Source organism: Mixophyes fleayi, chromosome 2 (genome assembly GCF_038048845.1).
Source record: "Mixophyes fleayi isolate aMixFle1 chromosome 2, aMixFle1.hap1, whole genome shotgun sequence".
NCBI classification, from domain to species: Eukaryota; Metazoa; Chordata; class Amphibia; order Anura; family Limnodynastidae; genus Mixophyes; species Mixophyes fleayi.
This window is the reverse complement of record NC_134403.1, coordinates 148855488-148867640: the sequence shown is the minus strand read 5'-3', so window position 1 is coordinate 148867640 and position 12153 is coordinate 148855488. Positions and strand designations below refer to the sequence as shown.

At 39.9% G+C, this 12153-nt stretch overlaps 1 protein-coding gene across 1 annotated transcript in view; it reads left to right on the top strand.

Annotated features, from left to right (window-relative positions):
• Positions 1–1110: 1110 nt before the first annotated feature.
• The window catches only part of LOC142141581 (sodium/hydrogen exchanger 2-like), an 85066-nt gene continuing 74023 nt past the window's right edge, over positions 1111–12153 (top strand). The window contains exon 1 of the mRNA XM_075200199.1: positions 1111–1553. Within this exon, the coding sequence (XP_075056300.1) occupies positions 1337–1553 (217 nt within the window). The 5' untranslated portion in view covers positions 1111–1336. The remainder of the gene's footprint in view (positions 1554–12153) is intronic.

Here is a 12153-nt window from a genome sequence, read left to right as displayed (position 1 = left end):
GGAATTCAATTGACCGCAAGTCTTATTTTTTCCAGCCAGGTTAAAAAAAAATTCCCTTTGCGGGTTTTTACCTGCTAGAGCGACCATTTTTAGTTAACGCAGCGTTACAACTCGTGCAATTCAATTGCAAAACAGGTAACGTGTTGCTCATTGGTGCTTGCAAATTTTTAGGGGAGTGGAGGGGAGGGTTTAACGCAGTAATGTATAAAAAAAAATGATTGCCATACATTTGCATACATTAGATTGCATTACACAACCTTTCTATTTTATAATATCTACATACAGTACTTTCTTTTAGCATATTTTTTATTTTACTATTTTTTACTGTAGAGTCATCTATACCATGTCAAAACACATTAGTACATACATATTAGTACAAAAAAATACATAAATATAATTAGTCATTTTTTTCTGGTTTTTTTTTTTATTTTTATGTTGTTTTTTTCACTTTTTTAAAAAATAAAATCAACTTTTTAATGTTATGCATTACTGATAAACATAGTTTTATCTTTTTTTTCCATTATTACATGATTTCAAATAGTTTTCTTAGGTTTCTTGTTTTTAGCACACCCCAAAGAGGTGCGAGATAAAACACTATATCAGCCTGTTTAACGCACCGCACCTCTCGCACACCCTATGCTTTCAATAGATCTTCTACTTGAGCGTGATAGGACCGTTTGAGCAAAAAGAATGGTGCGTTAAAAGTTGAATTGAATCGCACTCCAAAATGATGAAAAACCTAGTTAAAATGATTTAACACGGTGTTAAAAAAATAGCTTGTGGTCAATTGAATACCCCCCATATTGTGTAAAGGATATATTTCTATAATAAATGCAAATGAAGGAACATAAACCTTGTTTTTCCGTAGTAAAAAAACAAACACTACTATGTCAAAATAAAATATAATACAACAATATTGCTTCTTCTCTGTTTTATTTATGGAAAAAGTTAACGCGTTACTTTTTATAAACATTTAATTATTACTACAGTAATATAAATATAATGCTCTGTATGATGATACTGGTGCCTTATAAATATGTGGATTATAGAACTCCCTGTGGGACAGGCGGAGGAAGGGAGGGGTGCCAGGGCTGTGACAGTGTCGGTGGGCAGATCCCGTGTTGAGCACCTGTTCACGGCTAAGAGACTGGAGACAAGACAGGAAGTCAGCGCGTTCTCCAAAATCAGTTCTGTGCAGAAGCGACTGACATTGACGGCATTATGTGTTACTGTTAGTCACAGTGTCAGAATTAGTGTGGCTGCTGGATGATCCGCCGGTTCTTAGCAGATCTTTTCTGTGGGCATTGCAAGTGATATGCTGTGCTAATACTGTAACATGATCCACCGAATGTATCCCTTGCTGATCTGTCTCATCACATTCGCCCGGCTAACAAGTTCACATGCTGGTTCCAGTACAGAGCTACAGACCGCATCGCACTATGGGATCACCCCTGCTGAAACGCGGCTCCCAGTCTTCACCCTGGATTACCCCCATGTACAGATTCCTTTTGAAATCACTCTTTGGATTTTACTGGCTTCCCTGGCTAAAATAGGTGAGTAGATCCAATTCCATTCCTTAGAAAACTGTCTGCCACTGTTCCATACGTGATTATGTGACTCAAGTCCTCCTGAGAAGCTCAAATGTCATTTAACTTGTTATAGAGAAACAGTTTGTAAGTGGTCACACAATCTCGCAATTTTAACTACTTGTAGGCGTGCATGCCAGGCTGACATTGCTTTGTATTATTATAGGATTACAGTGTAATTATATACTATAAAAAGTTACTTGTATACTGTACACATGGGCGACGGTTTTTATAAACCATACGTCCATTGTTAACATGGTAACACTATGCAAAGTGTATTAACATCAATGAAACTGCAGTGTAACTAGTAAGATGTACAATACTATATATATATATATATATATATATATATATATATATATATATATATATATATATATGTATTCAATAACTCTGTTCTTCAGCAATGTTAGTGTTTTTTGTAATGGGAAATAGGAATGCCTAAAAAACAGTGTGCCTTGGTTTCCATTGCACACTTCTTTTACTTGTGCAGATAAGCCTCTGTCCAAATTAGACTGTAATGACTAGCCTCATTGTTTATCATAGAAAGAAAAAAACATTTGTCACACATTAAAATCCACACTCTTATTTTTAAATATAGTTGTTAATTTATTACTCAGTCACTCTGAAAACTTCCTTGAGAGACCTGTGATTACTTAAAACCTGTAAGTCTTGGATTCTATACAAAACGTTGCATCTGTTCATGGCTAACAATGACTAAATCTGTTTTGTAAACCCCATAATATTTAGATTTTTGTTCATAATAAAGGCACATAATATAGGATAGGTAATAAAATGTTTTAAACATCTCTTTATTGAGTTTCTGTACAACATACATTTTTAGTGTACTGATATATTTCAAATGATTATGCAGAATACACCCAAAGCTTAGGGTATATATTATATTGATGTACAAGTATAATGAACTGAATATTGATAGAAAAGTTTGTTAAGGACAAGAGCTTGCTAGATAATGTATCATTTGGTACTGTAGGCATGTTTGCTGCAGATTATTAGAAATGAATAATTGATAAGTATTTCATACTTATGAAGCTTAGCAACAATAAAGAAAAAAAGATAAAAGGCTATAATTGCAGTGATTTGGAAATCCAACTAACAGCCATGCGATCATTAGTTAAAAAGGTTCTTACTTAGGAAAACGTTTTAGATTATTGATGATACTTATATTGCTAACTTCTAAATATCTTCTCATATATTTGTTCATATGTTAGTAACTCTAGATATTTTGAAAATAATAAGAAATCTGATATTTAAAGTACAGATGCAAAGTACGTATTATATATTGTTAAATAGTTATCTACCATACAGTATGTACTTATGCAACAGTACAGTTTTGAGTAAAAGTATAAGAAATCTGCACTTCAGGACAAATATCCCACACAACACAATGTAGGTCATATGGATTGTTTTTGGTGATACAATCTATTCTAGTGACACGGTGGCTTAGCTGAAGAGGTATTTTATGATGGTATTTACTTGTTTCACTGTCTTCACCTTACAACCTGAAGCCCGCAGTCCTACTGTATAGGAGACACTGGAATGTTATTAATGAAAAAGTTGTCCATTTGCTTCTTAGTTTAGCATAATTGTATTTCCATGGAGATACTAAAGTTGTACATTTGTGCAGCTTCCTTTTCATAGATCATATTCTCAGCAAATGATGTTTTCTCTGTAACATAGCACACCCATACACAGTAAGTGGCCCAGGCAGTTTAATAGTACCTCCTGCAATAATTGTGAGAATTTATAACACTTTATGACTATACAGCAGTTGCAGTAATCATGTGTATATGATACTGTATTGTAAAACATGTTAGCATTTCAGAAACTGTAGTGAAACTAATTTAAATGTGTTTTGATCACATTAAAAGAAATGTATTTATTTGATCTCTAAAAAAAGTGTTAAGTCAGTAACACATACTCATGTGGCATTTGCATAAAATCGCGCAAGTGAAAGCACATATAAATGGTATGTGTTTACTCATGCATTGGAAATGTGGTTCACAGGCTGTCTACATGCGTTTGTCAATGTGCTGAGATTCAAGTGGCACAAAGGTTTTCCTATTCATTTCAGTGGCCCATTCACTTTATTGGGGTTTCCGGTATGTAAAAACCGCAATGGAATAAATGAGTTATTGAAATTTTTAAAAACTGGTGGGCTTGTCCTGCTCCTTGAATTGATCCAGTGCTAAACGGCCTGAGCTAGTTTTCCCTATTAACAGAGAAACCCACAGCGTGGGGGCCTCCTCTCATAGCGAACCTGACCCAGATTGGTCAGATCGGGGGTGGAGACTGCAAGGAAAATAACATGGCACCCAGCACCCTCTCAGACACTATCAGAGCAGTGCTGAAGAGTGCTGGGTTTCTTCCACACCCCTGGGCTGCAGGTCCAACCTGTAATGGCAATTTTGCCACCTTATTGGACCTAATGAAGTCCCTAAAATCCCTGCTCATTATACAAAGTAAATAATTTATAAATAAACATTTGTAGTTATACAATTAAAGTTTAATTAAATGAAATAATCCCTGATACCATCGGTTATGTTTATTTTCATTATAAAACAGAACAATGCATTATACCTTCTTGTCCTAACATGTCCTAACGTAGTCCATCTTCTAAATGAAAGGGAAATATCCTTAATTTGTATTGTAAATTCGAGGCAGAATTTATTTTAATCCAAAGGGAAATGCTGTTAATTTGTAATCAATAGTCAAATACAATGCATATCTTCTTTTAAACTAATATTAAATCCAAGGCAGATTATATTTTATAACACAAAGATTTATCCAAGCGAGATGTTCTTCTTGTAATCCACTGAAAGGAAAAGTTAAAAACCATTAAGACGACGCAAATTGCTTTGCTCAGAGCTGCAATTAAGAATACAATAAGGATCAATTGACCAGGACTCTCACACTAACTGCAATGTGATTGGCTGGTACTTCAGATAACTAATTATCTATTAATGGGGGAAGGGAAACTATTACTAGTGCTGCACTGCTCCAATTATATCTATGACTCATGCATTTTTACGGCCCATTCATTACAATATAGATTCTACATATTGAGCACAACTCCACTGAAAAGAATTGACCTTAGAAATCAATGGGAAAAATGTAGCACAGAGGTATATGTATAGAATGCACTCCCATAAAAATGAATGGAGTTTTTCAAGTGCAGTAATATGCTTTGATCGAGCAGCATCCAATAAACCTCGCTGCTACAAAAATTAAATACATAACAGGCTTAAGTATGAATACAAATGGGTATGGACACATAGATGCAATGTTTAAATGCCAGTAGGAAACTGGTCTTAAGCATTTCTACTAGAGATGCTCACTGACCCCCGTGTTTTGGTTTTGGATCTGAATTACCTTCGTGTTTTGGTTTTGGTTTTGCCAAACCGCCATTGCGTGTTTTGGTTTTGGTTTTGTTTGGTTTTGTTTTGCAATTTGTTATATTTCGCCTAAAATAACATAATTTAGGTATTATTTTGTACCTACATTGTTATTAACCTCCCTAACACTAATTTCCAGTCATTTCCAATCAATTTTGACCACCTCCTAGGTCACAATATGATTTTCATACACTTTCAAAGAAAAATTGCTGCAGTTCTTGCCAGTGATAAGAAAAAGGCCATTGTCATGCCTGGGCATAAGACCAAAAATCCAACTCTTAAGTGCGGACTTATTTTTACACAAATCCTGACAACAGTTGTCTAGCCATTTGTAGCATTTTTAAAGCCACACTCAGTAGAGGTAGGGACCTTAACCATCTGGGATCCTCATCCATGTTACTTCATTTTTCAGCAAGTTCTTGGAAAGCTGTTGGGAATATCAGAAACTTAGGTTAAAAAAAAATAACAACAAGCAGTCCAGTATCATCTGCCTCCCTTCTCTCATCTACATCCCAGCACCTGCAATCTACCCGCCCCCCCCCCCAACACCTTCATTATCAATATCCCCAGAACCAATAATTTACAGTTAAACAATCCTTTGCAAGAGGAAACAAGTATGAAATCTGTCACCCAGTCGCAAAGCGGATCACAGACGCCATAAGGACTATGCTAGTATTAGATCTGCGTCCAATGTCCATTATTAATGCAGCTGGTTTTAGACAGTTACTTGAGGTGTTCTGTCCCTATTATCAAATTCCATGACAACCCCATTTTACTTGAAAAGCTATTCCTCACCTCTACCAGAAAGTTCTTAAAAATGTAATCATTGGGCTACAAAATGACATTCTAAACACTGTACACTTAACCACAGATATGTGGGCAAGCGGAACTGGGCAAAGTATAGATTATATGACTGTGACAGGCCACTGGGTTGGTCATTCGCCTTCACCAGCAGGGACAGCAGCAGCGTATACCCAAGTACGTCACATTTTTCAGAAGTAGGCTACTTTGTGTATCAGCAGCTTCACTAAGAGGCATACAGCTGACAATCTGTTCCAAAAACTAAGGGATGTCATTGAAAGATGGCTAATCCTGCTTGGACTCTCCTGAAGATATGTCATTTCTGATGACGACCCCAATATTGTTCAAGCATTACAGCAGGGTTGAATTCCATCACATTTCCTGTTTTCCACACACAATCAACTTGGTGTTACAGAACTTTTAAAAATTGACATGCAGGGTGTCATGTGCAAGCTAAAGTTTAGGCATAAATCTGCAAATATATGTTTGTGTATTACTTCCTAGAAATAGTGTGACCTGGTTCTATTAGAAGCTGTTAGATCAATGGGTTTTGTGGATGTTAAACCACCCAGGGGGGCTGGTAGATAAGGATAGCACCTTATACCATTTATGGCAGGATGGCAAATGTGAATGCCTTTGAGGAGATCTCTTGCAAGACAATGAAATCTCACACATGTTTGGGAGGCCCCAGACAGGCCGACTGCAGAGACTGGGTTGTATGTTAATGACAGATTCAAGCTGAATAAGGGCACAGGAAAAGTTAGGACGGTGTAAAGAAAACTTGACTTAGAGGTATTAAAACAGCAAAGTCATAAGACCCTAATTTGCATTCTCCCCTCCTGTTGGTTCTGACCTCACAGGGAAGGGGGCTGGGGGGCCCTGTAGCTTGACTTTAAAACTGTATTGAAAATGTAACTCTGGGTTCTTCTTCTGAGGGAGTAATTGAAGAGGTTCCATTTTTTCCTGCTCCTCCCGGCACCACAAACTTGATTCTAAGTGAGGTATCAATTCTGTGTTTTATCCTTTTTATTTTATAAGAAACAATTGCACTATATTTGTATGTCATTTTATTATCTTTCTATCTTAAGCATTGTGGATGTGTCTTCCATATTAAATTACACTTAATAAGTTCTAGTCTCTGTGTTCTTATGAATTCACGCCACAGTTTGGTCCAGACGCTACCTAATTGAAACTGTGCAAACCTTGTGGTTTAAGTGAACTCTGATTAAAGTAAATTGTGTTGGATTAATGCTAGGGAGAACCGAAGGCTTCCTAAATAAGAGTGTCAGCTCTTATCCGAAAAAACCTTGGTGGTGGTAATTAGTATCGCAAAGCTAGTGTGTGGCATAGATAGGGAAGTATTTAATCATTTTAGACATACCAAGTGGTTGTAGTGTGGTTAACCCTGTGTCACATACGCGTCACGCAGACTCAGGTGAGTGCTGTTCTTGACAAATTGGTGGCAAGCTTGTGGGATATATTTTTAATTTTTTAAGAACTTAAGTGAATTAAGGTGTGTGATCCCTGAGAGAGGAAATACAGACTAATTCACATTATAAGACATACAGCAATTGTTTCTTTCCCTCCCCTTCTTTTTTTTTCTTATCTTTTTTAATTTGGCATTAAGCGGAGGAGATGGCGGCTGCATATAAACGCTTGACAAAGGAGGCGCTGATTTCAGACTGTGAGGATGGAGGAATTCCCACTAGTGGAAAAAGCAAGGAGCAATTGATTGAAGCTCTTGTGCAGAGGGATCAGCAACTCACAGCTGTGTCCGAGGAAGAGAATAGCCAGAACTCCGAAGTGGACCTGACTGTGGGTATTCCTCAAAACCAGGGACTGTTAATTTCGGATGATTCTAATGGTTCATGTGTGGACACTGCTATGGACGTTTATTTGCAAACTGCCCTAAAATATTTGGGCCCAGCGGACATTACAACTAAAATGCAACTCATACAGCAGTTCCAGGAGAAGGAAGCTGCTGACCGTCAGGAGAGGCGTGCTGCTATGGAGGTAGCAGAGCGCCAAGCAGAGCGACAGGCAGAAAGAGAATCTGCTGAGCGAGAGGCAGAGAGGAGATATGAGCTGGAGCTTGCGAAGCTCAAACGCCAGCCAGAAGCCAGAGATGCTGGTATTAGCAGACCCCGTCCTGAGAATTTCCCTGTATTGGAAAAAGATGGGGATTTGGATACTTTTTTGCGAGGTTTTGAAAAGACATGCCAACAGTATGGACTGGCCAAAGATCAGTGGGCACAATATTTAACCCCTGGTTTGCGAGGGAAAGCATTAGAAGCCTTTGCAGATCTACCACCTGAGATGGACGGAAATTATGAGGCCATCAAAAGTGCCCTGTTGCAACGCTTTAACATCACCCCAGAGGCGCATAGGCAGAAATTCAGAGATTTAAAACGCAGTGCCTCTGACACATATTCAGGACTTGTGGCCCAGCTGTGTGCTTCATTCAAACAGTGGGTTGGAGGGCTACAGATCACCACCTTTGATGCTCTGCAAGATTTGATGATCCAGGAGCAGTTTCTGACTTTGTGCCCAGCTGATGTGAAGGAATGGGTAGTGGATCGGGACCCTACATCATCTGCGGAAGCAGCTAGACTGGCTGACAAGTACACTGTCACCCGGGCACCTGCAGCTAAAAGAGGAACTTTTGTGCCAGGGCAGTCGGCCTGGAAAGGGGGCCGGCCAGGAGGATCAACGCCACCCCCCTCAACACCATCACCCACTGTTTCTTCATCTTTTGGAAGGGTTGGGGCCAAGCCTGCTGTGGGAGACACCCGCAGGTGTTTTGTGTGCAACCAGGTGGGGCACATTAGTACCGCCTGTCCAGAGAAGAAGACCAATTCACCCTCCGCTGGGGGGGTACCTTCCCTGCAATCTTCACCAGCTGTCCTGTGTGTTGCGGGACCAGAAGGGGGCCGAACGGACAACCTACAAACAGTCACTGTGGGTGGCAAGGTAACTGTGGGGTTAAGAGACACTGGTGCAGATGTTACATTAGTACATTCAGAACTGGTAGGGGTAGAGGACTTCATTCCAGGAAAATGTATTTCTGTGAAAGGGGTTGGTGGAATTAACCTTACTGTACCTGTAGCCAAAGTTTACCTTGATTGGGGTGCTGGAAGAGGTATAAGGGATGTCGGGGTCTCGGATAATATGCCTATACATGTGTTACTGGGGACAGATTTAGGAAGAATGTTGTCTCAGTATGTCTGTAATGACAATCTCATTGCCACCCCTGTTACTGTGTCAGAATCAACTGAAAGTACCAAAGTTTGTTCCCAGGTAGCAGGAGGTGACAAGGAAAAGGTCTGTTCAATTGCACCTGAAATGTGTAAACCAGGATGTGACAAGGACAGGGAATGTCTTATTATATCTGATGTAGGTAATGATGCTAATGTCACTGTGTTAGAATCAGCTGAGAATACCAACGTTTGTTCCCAGGCAGCAGGGTGTGACAGGGAACGGAAATGCCATATTATACCTGAAGTGTGTAATGATTTTAATGCCGCCCATGTTACAGTACCAGAACCTGCTGAGAGTAACCATGTTTTTTCCCAGGCACCAGGAGGTGACCAGGAAAGAGAATGTATTATTGTACCTAATGCGAATAATGAGGATAATGCCAATAACAGTATTGTGTTAGAATCCAAACCTGTCTTCACACTGACATCTTGTCATGGGATAGGGACAGCGGACATTGTTATTGCAGATATTGGCATTAATACTGGTGTAAATATTATGCTTACTAGAAATGGGACAGATGCCCATGTGATTACTTCTGTTGTGCTAGAGAAAGACAATGTTTCTACCCAGGTAATATGCCCAGAAGATGCTGTACAAGGTAACTGGGAGGGCGGGCAGAGTGAAGATGTATATTCTGTGCCTGAACCAGCTGCACACAGAGCTGGTGAGCATGAGGGGGAGACACCTAGTCCTGACCAACGGGAAATAGCGAGTGACAGCAATCCTTACCGTGCTGCTGGGACCTGTAGTTCGAATGTTCACCACTCAGATCTACATCTGAGTTCTGACCATTCACTTGAGTTTTCTATAGAGACAGGGGGGTCAGTGGCTAGCCCACTCTCACTTAGCCAGCCGTCTAACAGCTTAGAGGAGGTAGATGAGGGGCCCAAACTCCCTGTTACTCTACACCCCCAGATAGATGAGTCCAAGAGGGAGGGGAGCATCCTGTTCCGTAGCCCCCAAGATAAGAATTACATAGTGTGTCCCCACCTAGAAGTGCAGTGTCAGGAATCCCAGGCCATTGTTCCCTTAGGCTTTAACTTAGAGGACATGAGAATTAGAGACAAAGTGCACACTGCAACAGGGTTGGTACATGAGAACATGACGCAGGCCCAGACAAGCCAGAAGCAGTGGTATGATCCCCCTGCCAGGATGATAGAGAGAAATTTTCATGATAATCTGTTGAAGGCTCCTAATGACAGTGATGCGTGTGCCCTGACAGTCTGTAGATTGCCAGATGAGGGGAAGAAGGACTTGCCATTGGATCTAGTAGCTGCAGCGCAAGGGATAGGACCCTTTAAGAATACAGAGGTTAGCCCACAGATATTGCCAGACCAGAAGTCCCAGCTGTCTGAGATATGTAACCCCTTTTTAAGCCTTCTCCCCAGAGAACCTATTGAGACCCGGCTAACAGCTATTCCATTTGAACCAGGTGGGATCTGTGGGAGATGGCTTGGGCAATGACCTGGCAGTCAATTCCCATGCCATCTCTTAAAAAGGGAAGGTGTCATGTGCAAGCTAAAGTTTAGGCATAAATCTGCAAATATATGTTTGTGTATTACTTCCTAGAAATAGTGTGACCTGGTTCTCTTAGAAGCTGTTAGATCAATGGGTTTTGTGGATGTTAAACCACCCAGGGGGGCTGGTAGATAAGGATAGCACCTTATACCATTTATGGCAGGATGGCAAATGTGAATGCCTTTGAGGAGATCTCTTGCAAGACAATGAAATCTCACACATGTTTTGGAGGCCCCAGACAGGCCGACTGCAGAGACTGGGTTGTATGTTAATGACAGATTCAAGCTGAATAAGGGCACAGGAAAAGTTAGGACGGTGTAAAGAAAAATTGACTTAGAGGTATTAAAACAGCAAAGTCATAAGACCCTAATTTGCATTCTCCCCTCCTGTTGGTTCTGACCTCACAGGGAAGGGGGCTGGGGGGCTCTGTAGCTTGACTTTAAAACTGTATTGAAAATGTAACTCTGGGTTCTTCTTCTGAGGGAGTAATTGAAGAGGTTCCATTTTTTCCTGCTCCTCCCGGCACCACAAACTTGATTCTAAGTGAGGTATCAATTCTGTGTTTTATCCTTTTTATTTTATAAGAAACAATTGCACTATATTTGTATGTCATTTTATTATCTTTCTATCTTAAGCATTGTGGATGTGTCTTCCATATTAAATTACACTTAATAAGTTCTAGTCTCTGTGTTCTTATGAATTCACGCGACAGTTTGGTCCAGACGCTACCTAATTGAAACTGTGCAAACCTTGGTTTAAGTGAACTCTGATTAAAGTAAATTGTGTTGGATTAATGCTAGGGAGAACCGAAGGCTTCCTAAATAAGAGTGTCAGCTCTTATCCGAAAAAACCTTGGTGGTGGTAATTAGTATCGCAAAGCTAGTGTGTGGCATAGATAGGGAAGTATTTAATCATTTTAGACATACCAAGTGGTTGTTGTGTGGTTAACCCTGTGTCACATACGCGTCACGCAGACTCAGGTGAGTGCTGTTCGTGACACAGGGGATGCTGTTTGTGTCCGGAAAAATTTAGGGGCAATTTCAGTTTTCTGCAACATCATGTAGGAGAATGCAGCAGCTGCAAGAAGACTAGCATTTGAGGGGAATGTACTTTAGTCCAGCGAAGTAGTCACCTGTGAAGAGAGTGCAGACACGGTTAGCTTCAGTCAAGTGATTGCCTTAATAATACATTTTCACAAGGAGCTACAGAAATTTAACGTGTGACAAAGATTAAACAAAGTAAATGTGCTAACTATATTTTAATTGTGGACGAAATACTTAATTTGCTTTGCAAGGATCCAAGACCTATCGACATCTTGTTGAGACATCTTCTCCTTCAGTTTCTCAGGCAACTGCTTGTTGTACAAAAAGTTGCTTTCCCAAAACACCCAGTGGTGATGCAGATGATTCCGCACAACATTTAGATATTTGCTCTGCTGTAAAAGAATTGGCCAAAAATCGTGACAGCTCTGCCCTAAAATTAACTACTAATTCCATTTTGATGGACATTATTGGCAATTACATCATAGTACACAGACTTCTATCATCATCACCATTTATTTATATAGCGCCACT